We start from the raw sequence: 24,381 nt of genomic DNA, 5'->3' as shown, positions 1-24,381 counted from the left end.
CGACCAATATAAAAGTAGTAATGGTATACCAGTTTCGATAGTCGGTTTATCAACATTGACTTCTTGAGATTCATTGAACAGTTTCATTGGTCGGTATTGTCTTTGTTCATTTACATCCATGCAAGTCGATTTTTTCATGGAATTCTAAAAGAATGCATTAGAAAAAAAGTTGGAAGATTACTACAAGTACTTACCGATTGTAGAAAAAGTTCCATTTCGGGACCAAGCTTAAATAATATTCGGCGTCTAAGTAGTTTTTCATGAAATTTAAATATATTTAGATTTATAGGAGGTGTGGAAGGTCGTACTTGAATAGGCATTGTGTAAGTAGGAGGTGGTTCTTCGTCTGCTACATTTAAAATGCTCCTTATTTCATCATCAATTATAATAGTTATTCTTTTTTTATTTGGTATACAGGGGAATACATCAGTAGTAACTACTCTGGGCGATAACATGCGATGCTCCTGGTCATCCAAATCCGAAAAGTAAACGCCCTCATCGTCTAGGTGTGGAAGGTAAACACGTATTTTATTCAAGTTGATTTCGTTTTCGTCTAAGAAATGTTTAAAATAGTGATCTGTTTACAAATTGAAATATGAAAATATCTTACTGTTGCCAACTTTATTTTCAGTCATGTACTCAACATTGTTTGAATTAGATTCAGCATTTTCTGAAGATAAGATGTTGGTGTTCTTATTTAGAATTTTAAAATCATTCCCAATCCGACTTTCACCTAAACCAGTGTCATTTTCGGTTCTCTCTGCTAAGGTATTTTTTTCTGAATTAAAATAGTCCAGTTGATTTTGTGGACTAATTCCTGAAGCTTCAAATGTATTTTCACATTCGACACTTAATTCTAAAATTGATTTTTCGGTCGAATTCAAATTGTGGGCTTGATTTAAACATGAGTTTTCGTCTATTATGTTTTGAACACTTAAATCAATATCACTGTTTATGGTAACTTCACTTTGTTCATTAACAGTAGTTTCATTCGATTTTGTACTGAGATCAACGTTTGACTCGTTAATCCTATTACCAACACCTGATTCACACTGAATGGAACTAGAGTTATACTCTGCTGTGTTTTGTGCTGATTGATTGCATTCTATGTTAGATTCATTACATACTTTGTGATTTTGTACTGATTCAGGAATAATCACTATATTATCGTCCTCTCGATCTATTCTTAGCTTTTTACATGTATCTTTAACTTCTCCGACCGCTAAGGCTTTATTCTCTAAATCTAAATATTTTTTAACATATTCTTCAGAAAGAGGGGGCCAATCTTTAAGAATGTTTGCAGAACTATTGCAAGAATCATCATTTCTTTCCAGCCGTTCTTCCTCCTCATCTATATAATCTTTTACTTTGAAGTGCATTCTAAAATTAATGTCTGTGACCAATGTATTATAACGGTGCTCCACGTGATATGTAAAGAGCTTGTAATTTCGTTTCGAATCAATATCTTCTTCATTTTCCAGATCTACAATACAAGCATGCATCCATGCAGCTGGATGTATATATTGTTCGGAATCTATTTTATAGAATCTTGATGCAACCATCTTCTGTTTTTCCTCGCTCCGGCCACTAACAAACCGCTTTTCTTCCGTTAGTTTTCGAAATTTTCTCGGAACTAATTCCACTTCAAAGGGGTCTTCAACAGTTGCGACCAGTCGTTTGCGAGTACGTTTAGGCTTTTCCTCCGAGATCTTGGGTTGTTCTCCACCACTAAAATTGTTTAATAATTTGATCGAATTTATTGTTTAGAAATTTTCTGATTGATGTAGATAGGGAATTAATATGAAAACTAATGCTGAAGCTACATAACTTGCGTATATGTGTGCGCAAAGTGTGTTCAACAAAGTGAAATAACTATATGACATTTAATTTTTCTTTACGCTTATTTTCATTCATTTACATTACAAAAATTAAAATATAAATAGACATATAATACTTTTTTAATTAATTAATTAAAAAAAAAAAAACAAATCACGGAAGCAACTTACAAATGTTTTGTGCTCCAAATGTGCAAATCTGTTTATGATGGAGAATATGTGACCTACATTTTCAGGTGAAGTAAAAAAGGAATCTCCCCTTAAAAGAAGAAGCTTTATTAAATTTACTTCCCACTCTTGAAGAAAACAAAAAAGAAGCTCTCAATTTCTTATATATAGAAATGTTACATTTTTACCATAGATTAAGCCTCCAGTCAAACTTGTTTACGAGAATATAACAAGTGGTCGGAAGCTATACATGCTATGCTGTATGCTATTTCTATTATGTTTCTGATATCATGTGTATGTATGATAACTCATTTAACAAGTGGCTTTATATTGTTCAAAATCAAAACTCAAATAAATCTTAGAATTTTTTACTATTTTATTGTCAAATAAGGCTAAGTGAAATACTTATTTCACTTGGAGATTAAGCATGTTGCTTACAAGCTGAGAAATTTGGACTTGAATTCGAATATGCATAGTAGTTGTAATTTCACTACTTTCATGAGTTGGCTTGCATAAGCACATATTGTTTGTGTCAATTGTCGTCAATGTCAACAATAAAAAAACACACTACATAAATATACTTAAAATTAAAAAAACAAAAATCTTGGGTGCTTTCACCCATATTTTTCGCATATCGGGCAACTTTTTCCATAATAAAAGTATCTTTTGTTCATTACTGTTATATTGTTATTATTTTCACTATTTAGTTTAATATGATACAAAAACGCACTTAAAACAAAACGTCAATTTCCGAAAAGATCGATTCGAAGCGACGTGTAATTTTATATATGGTACAACAAGAATTTACTAGAAAAGCATACGAGTTTTTACCACACCAATAATTCCATTATATCCAATAATACACGCCGTTTTTTTTTTATTTAGATCGCCGAAAAAACTGCCCTTGGCCGGATAAAATTCCGGTGCGTAGAACCGGCTGTCGTGGGGAAAAAAACACAAGCAGAGACTGGTTAACCGTTACAACCGCCCATAACCCATGCTAAATTTAACGAAGATATCTTGTCAAATAAAGAAGTTAAAAAAGATAAAACTGAGGACTAGTTCGCGTATGTACAAACAGACCCAGGGACATTCCTAAATTGACTCCGCTTGTCATGCTGATCTATTATATATAAGTATATAGATTTTATAGGGTCTCCGAAGTATTTTTCTGAGTGTTGCAAACTCCGTGGCAAACTTGATATACCATATTCTGGGTGCAACAATTCCTATTTTTTCTTTGTTTGTTATCCATTTGCATCCTATCGAACTGCTCTAATTTTACTCAACTAAGTAGGCTTTTGCATACTCATACGCGAATGAGTGAGCTTCAGCTTAATTTGAAACAAACTGGAAGTGTTTAGTGTTTCAAAAAAATAAAACCACAACAGTATTATAAATCAATTAAAATCATAGTTAAATCAAAACGCATTTTAACCGGTATGTTATTTTGTTGACACTTACCCGTTTTCAACAATTTGCTTATCAGCATTGGATAAGGTCAGTATTTGTCGCTCCACCAACTCTTGTACAAAATCCACTCGCCGCGCATAAACTTTTGAAGAATTCAAAAGCAATAAGCCTGCTTCGTTCAAAACAATTTCACGTTCTATACCCAACTTCTCAAATAAATCTAGATACTGTTGTCGAGACATAAAAAAATAAATAAATATTGTTAATGAGTATGTACGAGAGCACGGGTATAAGCTAGCAATTTTGCTTCAGAAATTTTTAACTCACATATTTGAGAGATATGCTGAAATCAGTGGCATACTCTGCGTGTTCAGCTAACTCAATTAGCAGAAGAACAATATTTTTTTGAGAACGTTCCTCCTCCACACTATGTATAAGTTTCGAAACACGTGAGTTAGGATGTTTGTTAGCTGCTTGCAAAATATGATCAAGAGCCTTGTTGTGGTCTAAACCTAAAAACAATTTATCTCATATGAAATGCACAGAAAGTTATATTTACGTTTTCTTAATAGATACATATTGTTATGATGCACAACTTCCCAAACACAACCACATACTTATATCACTAATATATTAAAGCTAATGCACTAATGTTTTTAGTAGGGAATACCACTTCCTACCTAATCCAATCATTTTGTTTCCAGTTTGATTTTCATTTATTATAATATATTAATATTTTACAAACTTCCATGATATACACTTATTTTGGTTCTTATCTCCAATCTTATTTTGGTCTTCTCTTTCACAAAATTCCTTTTTTTCCCACATGTATTAATTTACTACAATTACAGGGATGTCGTGTTAATTAAAAGTACTTTCTGATTGTGGTAGTATGAGACATTTGCATACGTTCCTTAAGTATACAAATATCACGTACAAAAAAACAATTCCTCTCAAATCGTTTTGTTAATTTAAGAAACATAATACTGGAAACGTTAAAATTTTATAAATAAATTTTACGAAGTAATTTTATCAAATTTTAATACACTAATATGCATATCTGGCGCTTTCGTGTAGATGTCTATCGAAAATCATCGATTATCCAGTGTGCTCGCTACTGATCACAAATTAAATCTCAGCCGTTTTACCAGACATACACATTTTAAAAAATTATTTATTTATCGCACGGGTAAGTGCGACTCTGTACTGTGATACTGTCTCAAGCCTCTAAATTTTAGATTTTGAGTAAGATACAATTTTTAAGACTTGAGACGATTTTGCTATTCTGTAAGTGACAGTCACAAAATCTATTACAATTCATTATTCAGAGATGTTTTTAAACTTGAATGAAAATAAATATGTCGATAACAAATATTAAATTTTCTATAACATAGTCAAAAAACATAATTATCAATAAAAGTAAAAATATATGTTGACTTTGTTTCATAATATTTACGAAATTTATGTAAAATTGATTTATTTTTAACCTTTTCTATTCAGTATATTCAAAATGGCAGACAAGAGTTCTTTTTGGATTTGTGACCTGCTAATTACCAGGTACCAAGTTTGAGTGAATATTTTGAGACTAACGCTAGAGACTGTTTAGTGAATAATAACTAGTCACAAATTGAGATTTTACCTCAAAATGTCTCAAATAAAGACTAGAGACTGGTTACAGAATCCCGCTATACATGAAACAAGTAAGAAAGAACTGCAACCGACCATTTTATACTCTTAGTTTTGGTTGAATTTGAACAATTTTTGGTCATAAAGTGACATATTTTAAATTATTAATCAATATTATTAAAATTATTAATGCAAAAATTATTCCGTTATATTAGTTACTTTTTGATTTCTGTGCCGAATAAAGCAATCGCAGACCTTCCGGGAGGTAAAATTTAATGTCTCTGGCGTAATTAGTTGTTGATTTATTGCGTTTTTAGTAGTTTTGAACTACCGTTATATGGAGAGCGAGCGGGGTTATCTTCCGATTTCATTAATTTTCACGCTGCCTGTAGGAGTTATTATAATATTTGTACTATGCAAATGGGGTTATAGCTTTAGTGGTTTAAGAGATATGTACATTTAACTTATTACAGAGCGGGGCTTAGCTATGGCACTTTATAAGTTTTGGGTTAATGGCGTTTTGTGGGCGTGGCAGCGGTTCGATTATTAAAGAACCTGCATACCAAGTTTCGTCAAGTACAGGCGCGGATCCAGAGTAGTGTTTTGAGGGGGGAAACTATAAAATTTAGTTCTTGGGGGATAACTCTCCACAGTCAATTTAAGATGTCGACGTAAAATGTGCCGAGTCGTTCCGTACGTCAGTCCGAGTTGCTGCGAACAGCTCCGAATCCACGGTCTCAGCTACTGCGTGCTGGACCTGGTCTATTCCATCGAATATTATCCAATAAAAAATGCTGGTTCTTAAGATGGGGCATGGTGTGGCGAATAGTAGGCTCAGCAGGCCAATTATATTGATAACAAATTGAGCGATGTGCACGAAACACATTCTCTACAGAATGTGAATTTTCGTAACAAAGTTGAACGATTTGTAAACGTTGTTTTTTCCACGATGAAATACCAAACCATACTGAACAAAAATAACATGACAGCATGACACAGCTCACGCGTGATCTGTCAAGAAAAAGCTATTGAAAAAAGTATATTGCTTACAACATACGCGTATTTAATTGGTTAAAAATATCTTCTTTACTGGCGTAGAAATCGCTTACGCGGCTAAAGCCGAGTTAACAACAGCGCGCCAGTCGTTTCTTCTTTTTGCAAGGTGGCGCCAATTGGAGATTCCAAGCGAAGCCAGGTTCTTCTCCACCTTGGTCCTTCCAACGGAGTGAAGGTCTTCCTCTTCCTCGAATACTTTCAGAGCTGAACGACATGACCTAGCCAGCGTAGCCGATGTCTTTTAATTCGCTGAACTATGTCAATGTCGTCGTATATCTCATACAGCTCATCGTTCCATCGAATGCGATATTCGCCGTGGCCAACACGGAAAGGACTATAAATCTTTCGCAGAACTTTTCCCTCGAAAATTCTGTTTGTTTGATGACAGGAGATATTTCATCCTGCCCTCGTTCACCACCAGACCCATTTGCTTCGCTGCCTTATCCATTCTGGAGAAAGCAGAACTAACTAACTAAGCGCGGTTGTTAAGGCCAATAATGTCAATATCATCAGCATACGCCAGCGCTTTACACTCTTATAGAAGATTGTACCTTCTCGGTTTAGTTCTGCAGCTTGAATTATTTTCTCCAGAAGAAGGTTGAAGAAGTCAAACGAAAGAGAGTCGCCTTGTCTGAAACCTCGAACGGCTCGGAGAGATCTTTCCCGATCCTGACGGAGTTTTTGGTCTTGCTCAATATCAGTTTACACAGTCGTATTAGTTTTGCGGGGATACCAAATTCCGACAACGCGGCATAAAGGCAACTCCTTTTCGTGCTGTCGACAGCAGCTTTGAAATCGACGAGGAGGTGGTGTGTGTCGATTCTCTATTCACGGCCTGCACTAGCTATGTCATGTCGGATGTATGGACAAAAAGTCTTCAGCACTAAAAGTATTCGACGCAGCCGGGGGAAGCAAAGGAAAAAGGAAGATCTCTACTTCGTTGGAAGGACCAGGTGGAGAAAGACCTGGCTTCGCTTGGAATCTCCAATTGGCGCCACCTTGCGAAAAGAAGAAACGACTGGCGCGCTGTTGTTAACTCGGCTATAACCGCGTAAGCAGTTTCTACGCCAATAAAGAAGAAGAAGAAGCTCTGTTCCCGCTCCACTACAAAAATTTTTCCTTCAGAGCTAGCAGTGTTAAAATCCACTCATCGTTGTTAGATTTTGACTATTCACACGCTAGTCTGCAACTGTCCGCTTCCACATACATAAATCTAAATTCTCTGGTTGGACCTTCTCTATGATTTACGTTCTCTGGTCGCACTCAGGATACAAAGAATTCTAAACAACTAAAGCTGTAACTCCACACATTTCAATTATGTTGTGAAAATATGCCATGGGCCAGCGAATTCTTTTGTGTCGTATACTGGAATACACTTGGGGAATCTAATCAGCAGTAATAAGGCTAGTTCCTTTGAAGTCATTTCACATCGTATATTCATTATTATCATTTTTATATAAAACCTACTAAAGAAGCTACTTTGTAACTAAATTCCTAAATGTTCTTTTTACGTAAACCAAATGAAATTTTCGTAACTATTGCATCATCCTCTATAATCTGCCCTGGAAATGAGTTCGAATCCTCATAATCATTTGCATTATTTAAATAAGTACTATATGTATATTACATGAATGTAAGCAAGTATCTTTAAGAACGCGACTCTTCTGCGCTTTTGTGTTTCAATTTAAAATTTTATTTTTATTTGTATACTAGCTGACCCCGCAGTCGTTGTCCTGCGTGAAATTATGCCTTCTGAAATAAAAAAAAATTTAATTTATCATTTCATTTTTTTGTTTTCAATGTAACGCAGCTTGATAAACAACATTTTTTGGTTTCTGTTCCGGTGTACAGAAAAGATAGTTTTCCAACTCGTGACGTGTATATCTGGCCGTGTGAAAAACATAGCATTTCCAAATTTATGCCACACACTATGCGACTATCCTTGTGTCCTGTTGATTGCCATCTCAAATGCAATTTTCACTGTACGTTTGAACTGAAATGGGAAATCGTTAGGACTCAAAGGAATTCGTAGAATCAAGCATTCTGCCCCTTTGTATTCGTTAGGTGCGTCACAATCAGTCGGGTTCCATTACACAGTTTCGGCGCATGAAGATTGCGAAACATAATAACGACAGATCCAACTTTGAGACGCAAATGATGCGGTTGCATACCAAGCGTCTCCAAAGAATTTAGAAATTCCACTGAATAATTCACGACGTCGCACACTGGTCGATTTTTACGTGTACGTATATTCGTGCATATTTTATTGTTTCTTATGTTTTTTTTTCATTATATTTGAGCATTGGTTTGCATTTTATCATTTTCTCACTTTTATCAAATGTTTGTTTTGTACGTACTTTTATTTAGGCACATCATATCGGTGTAAACTTTCATGGCTATATATTTTTGAATTTTGGTGCTTAGAAAATGTGGGAAGAAATATCACCGAAGCATATTTAATAAAGCTTCATTATTTCCTTATTAGAAGCTTCGTTAACAAAAAACTTGATACGAGGGCTGTTATATATATTCTGGCCTAGGGCAACATTAAGTGTTGCCAGGTGCAATCTGACATTTCCATTGGAAAGTTTGACATTTTTTAGCATGACATCACTCAGAACGTTTTGTCATTTAATCGTGAATTGTTTTATTTACAGGGAATTAAAAATTTCATCTCGGCCAAAAAATGGAATTAACTCGTGAACATTTTCGTGCTATCATTTTTCACAACTTTCGACGTGGACTATCACGACAAGAGTGCATCGATGAACTAAAATCTTTGTATGGCTATGAAGCACCATCCTATAGCACTGTGAAAAACTGGTACAACGAATTCAATCGTGGCCGACGCTCGCTCAAAGACCAATTCCGTGAAGGTCGTCCAAAAACAGCCGTTGTGTCAGAAAACATCGATGCCGTACGTGGACTGATAATGCAAGACCGTCATGTAACATACCTTCAGATAGAGGCATGCCTATGCATTTCTCCCACCAGCATACATTCGATATTGCATGAACACCTGGCCGTAAAAAAGGTTTGTTCTCGTTGGATCCCGCACAATTTGACAATCGCTCAAAAAAAGGCTCGTGTGGATTGGTGTGAAGAAATGCTGAAAAAATACGATCGCGGTGCTTCAAAAGACGTTTATAAGATCGTCACAGGTGACGAATCATGGATCTATGCGTATGAGCTCGAAACAAAACAGCAATCGACAAAAAAAAAATAAATAAAAAAAATTAAAAAAAAAAAACATTTTTGTTGATAAATATGCCTATTTACATTATTAGGCCAGAAACATATATAGCAACCTACGTATTAACTTTTAAAAAGGTTTCAAAGGAAAAACAGTTATCCTGAGCCAATAAAGGTCTTAGAATCTGATGTTGAAGTTGAGATAAAAAAAATTATTGGACCACATTGCGTCAGAAATGTAATTAATGAACGGAATGAGTCCTCTAATTACCTATTATCAATAGGAATATGTGAAAACTGCAAACAGACCTTCGTCCGCCCGCTATTGCCGTCCTGTTTGAATTCAATTTCAAAAGGAATTAGTTTAATAAACCCTCAATGCACTAGATTTGCGCTAGATCCTACAAAGGAATTAGCTTCAAAATATTTCTGGTATTATCTTCCTTCGTCAGTTCGTAAAATTTTAATTCACGCTCCTGATGTTATTCACTATGCACCAGTTTCAATTGTAGACCTCTCATAAGAATCTGCTGAGTCAAACAATGAGGACTTTAAGATGTATCGACTCCATTATACATGAAAGAACTAACGGATCGCTACAAATCAGGACTTGCTAAACCGATTGCTTTTGAGCATAGATCCTTTCATCACCAGTCAAAGAAACTATCATGCAAAAATAAATCAATTTTTTTAAAATCAGTATTTGATTTAGTTGAATAATATTCAAAAAAAATCCTTTTTTCGTTTATCAAATTTTTTAATTTAATATAATTAATTAAAATTTGTTACCTTCGGGGGGTGGCAGAGTGGGAAACGGGAGAGGGGGATTTCAAAAAGCTTTGGCAAAAGTTTCACTTTTATATATGCAGTGGAAGTATTTTTGGCCGCTGATTTCATACAACACCGACCACTGTGCGTCGTCTTCATTGCCAAGACGATCGATCGATTTGTATGAGCGCAAGTTTCCTGGAATTTGACTTTGAATCTTCCAGTTTAAGTCAACAACATCGGTATTTTTGGCAACTAACATTGCGCGTGTACTTAAGGAATCGCAGTTACGGTAATTTGGCCAATGTCCGAACATTCGTGATGAGTTCATCTTTCGTGAGTTAATAAACGGGAGATGGTATTGATATCAAACCACCGGAAGTATCAATCGGAATTGACCCATTTCCAATTCTTAGCGAATACGATGTAAAATGTCGAGACCAATAACCGCCATGTTGCTTCCTTTGGTGACGTATTTACAAAAGTATTTTATCGATTTCACCAAACTGCAATACTCAACATTGTTATGAGTTTTGAATGTGAATTAGACAATAGTGGCGAATATAGTACGATCCATCTAAAGAAGAATTTGTGCGTGCGGCAAACCTCTTTTTTGCAACTCAACAGAGTACATCCAGCATCTAACAGCACCATATATACCATACGTTGCTTCAAGATAAAGTCCATCAAATATCGTAGCTGTTGTTTGAAAAGTCGTGCTGTGACATTGTGACGATCGCTTGCTGATTGACCGCGATCCATAATTCCGTACATATGTCATCGCATCCTGGGAGTACTCGTTCATGTGTCTTGGGCTGCCAAACGTTGAGGGCAAAAAGAACGCCGACGGATATTAGCGCGACCTCTTCCTGGTATCGTAACAAATTTCTATCTGTAATTGATTACTTTGTGTGAACCACACATAACGTTTTCACCGAATAATTTTCAATAATTTTTTTTGAATAGCCGGAATAAAGAAAGCAAACGACAAATTTGAACGAATCAAATAATTGAAAAACAAAACAAAAAAATGAAAAAAAACTTTTGTATGGAAAGTTACTTTGTGGAATTGTCCAATTTTCGACTTTTCCTCACGAAAAGCATACGGTTTTTTTTTCTAAGCCTTCCCCGATCCACAGCGATCAACCTCTGATAATTTCTTCAAGATTGGTTCAGCCGTCCTCGAGCATTAGCGTTACTAACAAACAAACATTCATTCGCTTGTATGGGAAGAAGAAAAGTGCTGTTTTTAGGGGTTTTCCGGCAATTATTAGATTTTTTCTCGCCGTAAAAACCATCTTTGAACCTAAACGAACATTTAGAAAAAAAAATTGGCCAAATTGGCTCAGGCGTTGTTGAGTTACGCGCTTAGCAACATATTTTGCGATTCATTTTTATATAATGGGTTGTCAAAAAAGTCTTGCGGTATTTTTATTGAATTTTTTTTTTTTTATTGAAATTGAAATGAATTTTTGATGACTCATGCCCAGCTCTTGACCGATGCTACGGCTGCTACTATGCCGGTCTTTTTCGACCAATTCAGCGATTTTATCGCAATTTTCGACGACAGGCCTTCCGGAGCGTGGCGCATCTTCGACCACCTCTACACCAGAACGAAAACGTTGAAACCATCGTTGTGCGGTGGAAATGGAAACTGTATCGGGTCCATAAACTGCACAAATTTTATTGGCGGCTTGAGATGCATTTTTGCCTTTATCGTAGTAGTACTGTAGAATATGCCGTATTTTCTCTTTATATGTTTGCGACGCTATAACTCACGAACGACTTAAAAGAAACGACAATCAATCAAACACTTGTTAGCGCGTGAAATGAGCTTTCCAAAAAGGAAAGTCTGCTATGCTAGATAGGTTTTGACGTTTTACAATTGGAATGACTGTAACGGCCAGATTGAAATTATACCAAAAATATATGTGAAGATCGCTAATAAAAAATGTAAAACAATGAAAATCAAAGAAAATGCGAAATTGAAATATATTCCATGAAACGTTTTGCAATTTGATGCATAGTAGAATAAATTTTCAATTACAAATGACCTTAGTGTGAAATACAGCGCAATCAAATGGTTGATTGGTGATACGCGTTTACAGCAGGCATTCGGAACCTTGGCGAAAAGGTCGCGCAGTGTTTGGGTGAACCTGCTACACAGTTATGTATAGCTTACGCAGCTAAATTAACTACATATACTACATATTTATTTACCTAGTGTGTTTTATGTGCTTTTAGATGACACTCATCCTTTCCAATTTGCTGGTGTCAAATAATGTAACATTGTGTGTATATGTAACAACTTGATTATATGTATGTTGTTCTTAAAAATTTATTGAATTGTTGATGATTGCAGATAGAAATTCTGATATGTGCAATTGTATAAAATGTGCATCACTCCGGCAATTACACTGCATTGGTAGTGCCTTTGCCAGAATACGATTCAACAACGCCAGGGTTGCAACAATTATGCTAATCACAAATGTTGGTTGGTTTTTGTACAGCATTTGCAGACGAGCAATTAGCTGGTGTAGTCAGGGCATTTCGATGAGTCCTTTGGCGGAATGGTTGAAAAAAGTGAGCGATTTTCCAAAGCCTAAAGGTGATAAGGCAAAGCTTGACAGTATATTAGGGGTATTCGCTTGCTCTTGCAAGTTTGCAGATTGCAAAAATACTACACCCATTGCAGAATCTAGTGATATGTATATGAACGGCTGATTCGGTCAATTTATTTTGAATGACTATTATGCATGGGTATTGTGAATTGACGCACCTTCTGCATACATTTTTAACAAAAAAAAAACTGTAACAAATCTTCATAATTTAAATAGAAATTATAAAATCTATTTATCTATATCTATCTTCCTCAACAATTTAACGACGTAATATGTCTTTATGTAAAATGACAGCTAAAACAGCAATTATATTTTTGCGTGACATTGCACGCAAATATACATGGGTTTTGGTCTGACATATTTTACAGCCATTGCAAATAATTTTCTGCGTTGTTTGTTATTGTGCCGGTGCACCAAGAGGAAATAAATGCAATTCTTGCATCGTGCAAGGGTTTTGCAAGAGCAAGAGGATACCCTATTGATGATATTTACAATAAAGTGGGAGAATGTAAGTTAACAACAATTAGTTTATATTTAAATTTCGTATTATTATTTCACACGTATACATATGTATGTAATCATTAAAGTCTCGGGCGAATTTCTCAACACTGAGGTTGCTGGACTTTACCTGCTTCAAAGCAAGGTTAACCACAGTTGTGTACCAAACGCTCATTCGACATTTCCTTATTCAAACGACAATGTTGTGTTGAAAGCAGTAGCACCTACACAAGTTGGTGAAGAAATTTGCATATAGGTGAGTGTCATTAGTAATTATGTATAGTATTTAATTTTAAAATATAATTAGATACCTTAAAAAATACAAACAAAAAATATTTTAATTCTTTCTATTCATTTTAGATTCTTACAAATTTCGGAGAAAAAATCTCAAATCGGACCCAATCATGATTATTATTACGTTGAAATCAGTCAATATTAATAGTTCTAAATTAAGTAATTTAAAATATTTTTGTTATGTACAAATTGGGTAAATATTAAGAATTAGTAAATTAATATATTTAGTATTATAAATTCTACAAAGTATAACAATATAAACCATATAAAAGCTTTTTACCAAAAAAATATTGTTAATATAGTAAATACCATACATAAATGTTGCCAAAAAATTTATTGTAAAAAAAAAAACATGGGTTTATATATATGTATATATTTATATACATGATCAAATTGAAAGGTGAATTTTGTCAATTTCATCTCCTTCAAAGTAATCCCCTCCCGCTGCAATACACTTACATATGTCAACGAATTTTCCAGTCATCAGAGCACTTGGAAAAATCCTCCGTCGTGATGGCCATGAGAATCTTCAGCTTTTATATCCTCAGTAAGTGTGCTGTCCTCGGAGTGGTCATGTGAATTTGCTGAATAGCCAGAAGTTAAACGAAGGTAAATCAAGCGAATGCGGTGGTTGCGGAACGATATTAATTGAAAATGTGGCGAAATGATTACGAATAACCAATGCAGTATGAGATGGTGCATTATCGCACTTCTTTGTTCAATAAATTCAGACAGTAAAAATCGAAGAATATTCTTTTAGAGCCTTGCAAAACAACGCGTATCTCAAATAAAAAAATTTAGCATAGATGTCACTAACAGTCAACCAACTTACAGAAAAAAACTGTACCGATTCGAAAAACATGCAAAGTATACATTAAAAATTCACCTTTCAATTTCACTGTAGAATATGTATATATAAATGTAAATATTTAAAAGCTGATCCTAAATAATTTCTGAAAATTTGTAAAAATAGAAAGGATATATATAACTGTTACCTAAAAACATGTAAACTTAAAAAACATTAAATAAAAATTTCAATTATTTTGGATGGCTGATACGATAGGCAGTGGTGACCAATGAATAACCAAACAAATGACCCAAAACAAGTGTCGCGATGACCGTTGCACCAGTTTTCTGTGACCAATGTATAACGAAACAAATGACTTATCGACCAGTTTTCTGTAACATATGGGTGACCATGACAATAACCAAACAAACTATTTTCAGTAAAACTAATGGCTAATCAAACAGATGCGCAAAGTCAATGAGGAAGAGCGAGTAAGCTAATCACATTGACGTGAAATGGTTACCAAGGAGAAATGGTGACATTTTTCCCGAGACCAGAACAAAAATAACTAATGGATAAGGAAAGCATTAATTACTGATAGCCTATTGATGACCAGTTACTTAACTATTACCTATCTTGTAGGGATATTCGCTAGACATTTCAAAAAATTATCAATGAAAGAAATTGTCAATGATACTTTCACAACATCAGTTGTTATTTGACTATTAGTTAACCAACAGATGTTGGGGGTTTAACTAATAGTTAACTATGGATTGTTAATAAAAAGTAGTTGATTAAGCCTTGGTATTAGTTAACTAATCACTGTGAATTCGGCCTTTAGCAAACTGTAAAGAAATTTGCTACATACGCATGCCATATTTGCATTGGTTAGAGCGAGAAAATCATTGAACATCAAATGGCGATGTGTCACTTGTTTCGGACTCTCTGAACAAAAATAACAAATAGTTAAGTGTGCTGAACACATAGGGCGCGACAGACTTCAAGCGACCTCTCTCAAATATTTAAATACACACGTTCTAATGGACACCCGGGTTTTTAGACAGCTGCACGACTACACGACTGCAAAGCTCTCAGTTGTCGCTCTCGGTAACTTGAAAATATTTTTAAATTTGCCGACGACAGTACAGAGGACAGTAGAGTTAACAGTAGAGAGGAGTGATGCCACTAATTTGTTAAATGTAAAATTATTCAAAACTCTAACAAACCTGACGTTACTTTACCAATAAAAGCATAAAATATCTCTGATATATCATTTGTTATAACAATTGATAATCTAAAAGAAAAATATTTACCTATTTAGTTATTTTTTGCATAAAAAATATCACTTTTACCGAAATATAACAATTTCATTGAAGTGAAAGGTATTAGTATGGCAACAATGAAATTGTATACATACAAAGTGGACAACTGTTATGTTTTAGGTTTACGCCATTATTATGTCGCTGCCTTCTTACAAATATTCATGTAGTAGGATTCACGACGCCATTTACAGTTCACTGTCGTGTCGCTTTCTATGTGTTCAGAGCGTAACGTATGCAAAAGTGAACAATAACAAGTCGGTTACACGTTTCCTAAGAGATACTCGTCTTGCAGGGTAGTTACCCAGATACGCATAGCTTACCTATGTGTTATGCATAACAAAAAGTATTAGTTACCCAAATTTCTGTTATTGTTATTATTTTCGTTAGCAGTTTGTTACCTTTAACATGTAAACATGTTAACTGTGACAAGCATTACCTCAATATGTTTTACCCAATTGTTACGTTTAATAAATTAAATTCCGTTAAATAAAATACAGTATTTTTTATATTATTTTGCTTTATTTGTAAAATCATATATTCTTAACCCCGCCGATAAAGACCAATTCCCACGACAGCCGGTTCTACGCATCGGAACTGACCCGGATTTTATCCGGCCAAGGGCTGTTTTTTCGGCGATCTAACAAAGTTTGGATCGGTAAGTGTTAATCTTTTTTTGTCATCATTAGAGGAATGCCTTGCAGCAGGGTTGCTCCGCATCCTCCTGACTCGTGCTGGCATTGAGTCCAACCCGGACCCGGAGGAATTTTTCTGTTGCGTTTGCGCTAAAAGGCTCCATCCAAACTCCACCTCGGTCAGGTGTAATACATGCAATGGATGGAACCATCTTAAGACCTGCTCAGGTCGTAAATCTTATATTCCAAATCCATTGGCCCTGATGGAATCAACATGCTTATTCTAAAGCATCAAGGGAGTAAGCTATCTTACCAAGGTCCTCAACCTGTCGCTGACCACTCTTCAAATACTCGATGTGTGGAAAGTCGGAAGAGGGGTCCCACTAATGAAACCTGGGAAACACGCCAACAAAGGGGAGTCCTATCGTCCGATAGCTCTCCTCTCCCCAGTAGGAAAGACACTCGAGCCCTCGCTACACCCGACCTTCACTCACCACCTGGGCCTAGCCAGCCACCAGCATGGATTCCGCACCACCACAGCACTTAGCTGTGTTTTTAATTGAAACGCCAAAAGCTTTTGACACAGTCAACCACACAACGCTAGGACATCGAGAAAACTACGCTTCCTCCAGGACGACAATCATCCGTACTTTTTCGAGTTGAAACATCTAAACTGAGAAGAATTAAACAGGGGGTTCCGCACCCGCTACTGTTTAACTTTTACATTTCGAAACTCCCACAGCCACCAGAGGGGGTTTCCATAGCCTCGAACGGAGATGATTGTACGATATTGGCGTCGGGCAATGGAATCGATGGCATGTGTTCAAAAGTAAACAACTACGTCTCCGACCTTTCTCGTTTCCTCACTTCAAGGAACCTAACAAATTCCTCAAGTCGCTAGCCGGCACATGGGGAAAAGAAAAAGGAACGTTGTTGACAACATACAAGGCAATCGGCCGCCGGTCCTCATTTACGCTGCACCAATATGGTCGCCTAGATGCAGTGGAACGCAGATGAGGAAACTTCAGACTTGTCAGAACACTGCACTCCGGACCATGACAGGATGCTTCTTGATGTCTCCCATGGAACATCTACATAGTGAGATGCTTATGCTTCCAGTTAGGGAGCATAATGAACTCCTCTCCAAGCAGTTCTTGCTAGGATGTTTTCGTAGAAACACCCTTGCAGCCACCTGCTTGGAGCAGAACCGCTTCCTAGGAACATTAAGAGGTCTTTCCTTAACTACGTCGACGACATCGAACAGTACGCCGACCGAACTTCGGACGCAACTGACTTTCGACAGGCACTGACCGCCATTCATAGTGAAGCTATGAACAGCTTTACCGACTCTCTTCCATTGAATGACGTTCTTGGAGTCAAATCACCACCTATCGCAGACGAAGAGCTCGAGTTGCCGCGAGTGACCCTAGCGCAGCTTCGTTCTGGATACTGTTTCAGGTTAAGCTCCTACTTATCCAGAATAGACCCAGATACATCCAATATATGTCCTGCATGCAATGAGTCTCCGCATTACACTGGCCACCTCTTTGCATGCCGTCGAAACAGCACGTTTCCTGAGCCTATCGCTAGATGACGTCGACGACAACCTGGATAACCCTTACCATCCTAACGGGGATTGATACTCCGTTAAAACAACAACAACCATATCTCTTCGTTATAGCGGATCTTCAAGATGAATTTTTACTTTGTTACATTTTTCATTTGCAATAACTTACTTCATGCGCACGATATGCTTGTACAATTGTCTGTTTGTATGGTGTTAAACACTGACCCAGCGATGCCATGTCTTTAAACGTTTGTTAAATGCGGTTCGAATAACGCCGCAAGACCTTTATCCCACAACCATCGGTTAACTGTAGAAGAAAAAATATCATATTAGTAAAACTCGTTAGTTGAAAGCTATTGGTGACTGTTCCAATTTCGATGTTATATGTGATATAATAAAGTTTCTCTTTCATCTTGCAGTTTCAAAGGCAGTGGTTTGATTAAACGTATAACCACCAACTGTACAAAAGTAATTTCATAATTTTATTAAGCTTATTTTGTCTAACTTTATTATTATATTAATGTATTTACTAAGTGTCACTAACCTTAAACACATATCCTGTGATATCATGGCCAGCAATGTCCAGTAGTTTTTGTAAACTTACTTCAATAATTTTTTTTTCGGCTTGTTAATTTGCAAAAAGAAAGTTTCAGTTAAAAAAAAGATCGCCCTGATTTCTTTATATAGGTATATTTAAAATAATAATTCGTAATTAAAATATTTATCAAGTAAGAACTTATTTGTTGAAACGCCAAATTTAACCAAACTATGACGGATTTCCTAGCTTCTGTTATTCAATACGGTACAGGGTTGCAATTATTTTTTACTTGCCATTGCACAAAAATAAACATGACCTGATATATTTTACAGCCATTGCAAATATAATATAGGAAAATATGCAATACGTGCACCATGGAAGGGTTTTGCAAGAGCAAGAGCATCCCCCTAATATGAAATGCAAACAATTGCAAGATCCCTGCAAGACGGGTAGCTGTTAGCGAGCGTGTAAGCGACTTGTTATTGTTCACTTTTGCATTCGTTAAAATATTTGTTACTTTTGTTCAGAGAGTGGGAAAAAAATAACACATAGCTATTTGATGTTCAATGGTTATCTCGCTCTAACCAATGGCAAATATCGCATGCTGCCTTGTTCTAACAGAATACATGCATTTGTTAGCAAATCTCTGCACAGAGTATTCTCTTGCTCTTGCAAGATTGCAGATTGCAAAAATACTATACCGAAATATACAAGAGCACGGGAGCACCCATTGCAGAATCTAGTGATATATGAACGGCTGATTCGGTCAATTTATTGTGAATAACTATTATGGATAGCTATTGTGAATTGGCGCAACTTCTGCATACATTTTTAACAAAAAAAAACTAATAAATCTTTATAATTTAAATAGAAATTATAAAATATATTTAAAACTTACCTTCCTCAACAATTTAACGACGTAATGTCTTTATGTATAATGACAGCTAAAACAGGGTTGCAATTACATTTTTGCGTGACATTGCACGCAAATATACATAAGTTTTGGTCTGACATATTTTACAGCCATTGCAAATAATTTTCTGCGTGTGTTTGTTGTTGTGCCGGTGCACCAAGAGGAAATATATGCAATTCTTGCACCGTGCAAGGGTTTTGCAAGAGCAAGAAAATACCCCTAGTATGTTACGGGTAACAAATTCTTTTGTTAGCGCATAGCTTACCTATGTGTAATGGATAACAAAAAGTATTTGTTACCCGAATATATGTTGGTGTTATTATTTTCGTTATCAGTTTGTTACCTATAACATATAAACATGTTAGCAAGAACAAGCAGTAACAAGATTATCTGTTACCCATTTGTTACTTCTAGCAAATTCAACTTTTTTAAATAAAATTCCGTTTTTTTTATTATTTCGCTTTATTTAATAATAAAATCAAAATAATCAAATATTTACTTAAATTAATAATTTGCCTATTATTATTACATTCGACAGAAAAATAAAACAAATTAAGTTTATTTCAGTATAAAAATTGTATTTCTAAAAATTCCTATTTATAGCTTAGTACGCAGCTCTCAAGAAACGTAAAAACTTCATATAAAAAAACGCTTAAGAAACGGTCAAGAAGCTTTCCTGCGATAAATTTACTTGTGCTAGTACGCAGCTCTCAAGAAATCTAGTACTAATTTTTAATACTTTTTTTCAGTAAAATGTGAATATGGCAAACCTGGTTTTGAGAAGAAACATCAAATCAACAATTATTTCTTAAAGGAAATTCGATGTGATCGTCAAATTCATCCTAAATTAGTTGAAATCATTATTATGAAGTATATTCCATTTTGAAATGTTGTATAAAACCTACCAATCATCAACAACATTTCTTAAATCTCAATGAAAATATTTATGTTACCATACACATACACACATACATATTACGCACAAAGTTTGTTTTCTTTGTTTATTCTCTCTTGCTCTTCTAATGTAGATCATTCACAATGCGTAACCAGCTGTCAAAATTACTTGAGAAATAATGTATTTTTTTTCTTGAGCAATTACTTGAGAGCTGCGTACCAACCTTAAAATGAAACGGTATAATTTAAGGCATTAAAATATATATCCGTAAAAAAACGTACCAAAAACTAACCCTACGACCTTTAGCTTTAGTAGGGATCCCTTCTCCTTGCGCCCCTCTAAATTGTAGTGGTACATTACATCGTCAGAAAGCATACCACGCAGTACGCCGGTCACACTGCCTTTCTCCTTCTTAAGCTTTTTCCTTTTCTCTATAATATGTAAAAGAAATTAATAATATACATATAAGAAATTAATTATAAAATATCAAATAACAAACTTACCTCTTTAAAATCCAAAATAAACTGCGCTTTTCGTTTTCTTCTTCTTGAAAAATTGGTTATTCGTCTTTCCTATTCTAGCAAGTTCACATTACAATAGGGGTATTCTCTTGCTCTTGCAAGATTGCAGATTGCAAAAATACTATACCGAAATATACAAGAGCACGAGAGCACCCATTGCAGAATCTAGTGATAAATGAACGGCTGATTCGGTCAATTTATTGTTAATGACTATTATGCATGGCTATTGTGAATTGACGCACCTTTTGCATACATTTTTAACAAAAAAAACTGTAACAAATCTTTATAATTTAATTAGAAATTATAAAATCCATTTAAAACTTATCTTCCTCAAATTTAACGACGTAATATGTCTTTATGTAAAATGATTACTGAAACAGGGTTGCAAATATATTTTTGCACGCAAATATACATAGGTTTTGGTCTGACATATTTTACAGCCATTGCAAATAATTTTCTGCGTGTGTTTGTTGTTGTGCCGGTACACCAAGAGGAAATATATGCAATTCCTGCACCGTGCAAGGGTTTTGCAAGAGCAAGAGAATACCCCTAATATGTTTAGAATGTCGATAGTTTGTCTCTATCTTACTTGCGTAATCTCCCATTCAATTGAAAATTCCAGAAAATGTAACAGTGTTAGTGAACAGCTGAAAGTGTTTCAATGTGTTTGTGCAATCTGTTACCTCCGTCTTGCAGGGATTCGTCTTAGTGATTTATTAGGGGTATTCGCTTGCTCTTGCATGATTGCAGATTGCAAAAGTACTATACCGAAATATACAAGGGCACGAGAGCACCCATTGCAGAATCTAGTGATATATGAACGGCTGATTCGGTCAATTTATTGTTAATGACTATTATTCATGGCTATTGTGAATTGGCGCACCTTATGCATACATTTTTAACAAAAAAAAAAACTTTAACAAATCTTTATAATTTATATAGAAATTATAAAATCTATGTAAAACTTACCTTCCTCAACAATTTAACGACGTAGTATGTCTTTATGTAAAATGAAAGCTAAAACAGGGTTGCAATTATATTTTTGCGTGACATTGCACGCAAATATACATGGGTTTTGGTCTGACATATTTTACAGCCATTGCAAATAATTTTCTGCGTTGTTTGTTGTTGTGCTGGTGCACCAAAAGAAAATATATGCAATTCTTGCACCGTACAAGGGTTTTGCAAGAGTAAGAGAATACCTCTATTGTCACCCGTTTAAACGCATTGGGCAATACCTAAAAATTTTCTTCACACCAGCGAAACAAGCTTTCATGTGTAAACCCAGTCATACAAAGTTGTGAGATGTCAATTTTTTGACAACTTCAGTTCGATATTTTTTTATCCCTGATATTTTTCAAACATAGTAAATTAGTCAAACACAGTTAATATTAAGTGTCGTTTCGTGGTTAATAAATAAAAATCAAAAAAAGAAATTGAGTCAAAAGAAAAGTATTAAAAATGGCCACCCAAGAATCACAGGTTATGAGTTTACCACTGCCGCCGACGCAGTACATCAATCTTTTTTCTGAGGAAAACATAAGGAGAAATCGTACACCTCGACCTCCACCTCCAATGCAGGATACTTATAGCATGTTTGGAATACAGTACAATAATGAAGAAATGATTCGATCGTTGGAATCTCAAAATATAAAACGTCTCATACCTATTCATTTCGACCGTCGGAAGGAATTGAAAAAACTCAATCATTCATTATTTGTAAATTTTTTAGATCTTATTGATCTTTTGATTCAATACCCCGATAGTCCACGAAGAACCGAAAAGGCAAGATTGCTGTATTAGTGGTGAAAACAGTTATAATTTCTACTTTATACAACAGATCGATGACTTGAGCCTCCTGTTTGTTCACATGCACCATTTGCTGAATGAATTTCGACCACATCAGGCACGTGAAACCTTGCGAGTAATGATGGAGATGCAGAAGCGACAGCGTGTAGAGACTACAACAAGGTTTAAAAAGCATTTGGAACGAGTTAGAGATATAGTTAACACAGCTTTTGCGGTATTACCCGAAATACGTGACGACGAATTTGATAACACCGACAAGGTTAAAATGGAAATAGATACACAAGATAGTAATGCCAATAATCGTAGTGATCAGTTGGATCGCATTATGTGTAAAATTGTTGACGGGATGGATTAGCCATTCGAATATTTTATAGAAATAGTTTTATAATATTTTAATATGTAATATATAATTCGCACACGTAATGGAAATGAAATTAGATTTTAAGGTGAACGTGACAAAACTACTCCAAGGGCTTCTTCAGATGTGCAGTATATTTTGTGCGCCCATATCAATGAATTAAATTTTTAATTCTTTCTTTAGTTTTTTATTTAATAACTGGTTAAATGCAGTTAAAAGTATACATGACTTTGCCCATAAAGCTGAAATAAATTGATGACTTGCTCATAAAACAAATGCTGCCATTGATACATGCCGACTTAATTTTATACTACCAATGTTGGAACAAGGTATGTTAAAAAAATTTCACATAGATTATTGTTCAAAGCAAAAGTACAATCTTCGACGAAATTCCTTTGACGGTATGGATTAGTATAGCATATATTGTCATACGAACTGATAAAAATCAAGTTCTTATAAGAAAACCTGAACATGTGAAGGGTATTATAGTTTAGATGCCTCCTTGTTTGATATAACAAACTCTCTTTTCAGTCTTTTCAGCTTGCCAGCATAGAAACTGAAGAATTGAAATATAATTAAATAGCTGAAAAATTATAAAGGAAAATTCAAAACAATTTAATTCCGTTATGTGCATATTTATTAAAATGCAAATGATATTAGTTTTGTTGGGTGTAGAAACTGATGTGCTCCATATATTAAAAAAGCGTTCGAGATTGTCGATTGAACATTTTTAACACCAAGGTAGCTAAAGTTTTATTGACTGTTAAATGGCTTCTGATTAGGGCAATTCAGAATCTGATGCAAATGGTCATGCATCTTTGCAATTGCAAATTAGGGAGCATATTTTTGCTTTTACACTAACAAAATGTATAGCCATGTACCTGCTACACCCTTGCAAATAATAGCCCTAACAGCATTAACGTTGCTTAATGCGTATTAATTTTGCTCGTCTGCCAGGGCTATAAGCAACACTAAAACGCCATTGTATTATTTGCAACAGTAGTTTGCAAATTATCAGCTGCTGTCAAAAATAAAAACATTGTAAACAAAGAGAAGAAATGGAGCAAACCGGTTTGCATAAAATAAGGCTAAAACACGAAAAGCCGAATAAAAAGTGGGGTGAAAAGAAATCCAGAGTATACTGGATTTCTTGAAGGAAGCTCCAGAAGTAAAAGTGAAATTTGTGCTATGTGTCGCATAAAAATATTTCTTACCTCCAATGTCCATAGTTTCTTCAGCAGCTTCATCAAGTAAAGGGTCAGTTAATTTTTCCCCAAAACTTTTTTTCGGCATATTTTCCAATTTGTGCGAAAATTTTGTTTACAAACAATGTTTTTCTTCACCGATCAGCTGTGAATTAATGGTCTTTGCAAGGGTTGCACAGAAACCACAAAAAAGACGTTCCTTGTTGATGGTAAATATTTGCAATTGCACAATTTTGCAAACTCAGATGCACAAGATTCTGAGGTCGAATCGTTACATCTGTGAACGTATCACTCGTCACGTAAAAGCATGTATTTCGTATTATCACATGTGATCGTAACGCTTCTATCATAATCTGATATGAA

General features: G+C 35.2%; 2 protein-coding genes and 1 long non-coding RNA gene across 4 annotated transcripts in view; 1 reads left to right on the top strand and 2 right to left on the bottom strand.

The window, feature by feature from the left end:
• LOC120766800 overlaps positions 1-4,233 on the bottom strand; it is a 32,296-nt gene extending 28,063 nt beyond the window's left edge. Inside the window, exons 1-6 of one of the 2 annotated variants that reach the window (XM_040092504.1) lie at positions 4,097-4,233; positions 3,744-3,928; positions 3,468-3,643; positions 611-1,728; positions 195-502; positions 30-144 (exon numbers count right to left, since the gene is read on the bottom strand). In XM_040092504.1, the coding sequence (XP_039948438.1) occupies positions 30-144; positions 195-502; positions 611-1,728; positions 3,468-3,643; positions 3,744-3,928; positions 4,097-4,109 (1,915 nt within the window). In that variant the 5' untranslated portion in view covers positions 4,110-4,233. Of the gene's footprint in view, positions 1-29; positions 145-194; positions 554-610; positions 1,729-3,467; positions 3,644-3,743; positions 3,929-4,096 lie in introns of both variants that reach the window. The other variant, XM_040092503.1, reaches the window with a different exon arrangement.
• Positions 4,234-13,186: 8,953 nt separating this feature from the next.
• LOC120766913 lies at positions 13,187-13,972 on the bottom strand. Its single transcript, XR_005704629.1, has 2 exons — positions 13,931-13,972; positions 13,187-13,401 (listed from the first exon to the last, which is right to left on the bottom strand). It is a non-coding gene; the product is annotated as an uncharacterized LOC120766913 (long non-coding RNA).
• A 7,980-nt stretch (positions 13,973-21,952) lies between these two features.
• Positions 21,953-23,103, top strand: LOC120782698 (mediator of RNA polymerase II transcription subunit 7). Its single transcript, XM_040115098.1, has 2 exons — positions 21,953-22,431; positions 22,487-23,103. The coding sequence occupies exons 1-2, from the start codon at positions 22,108-22,110 to the stop codon at positions 22,808-22,810; spliced, it is 648 nt and encodes a 215-aa protein (XP_039971032.1). The 5' UTR covers positions 21,953-22,107; the 3' UTR covers positions 22,811-23,103.
• The last annotated feature ends 1,278 nt before the right edge of the window (positions 23,104-24,381 follow it).

This window comes from Bactrocera tryoni, chromosome 1 (genome assembly GCF_016617805.1).
Source record: "Bactrocera tryoni isolate S06 chromosome 1, CSIRO_BtryS06_freeze2, whole genome shotgun sequence".
NCBI lineage: Eukaryota > Metazoa > Arthropoda > Insecta > Diptera > Tephritidae > Bactrocera > Bactrocera tryoni.
Note: the sequence above shows the minus strand (reverse complement) of the source record. Positions and strands in the feature narration are given on the sequence as shown.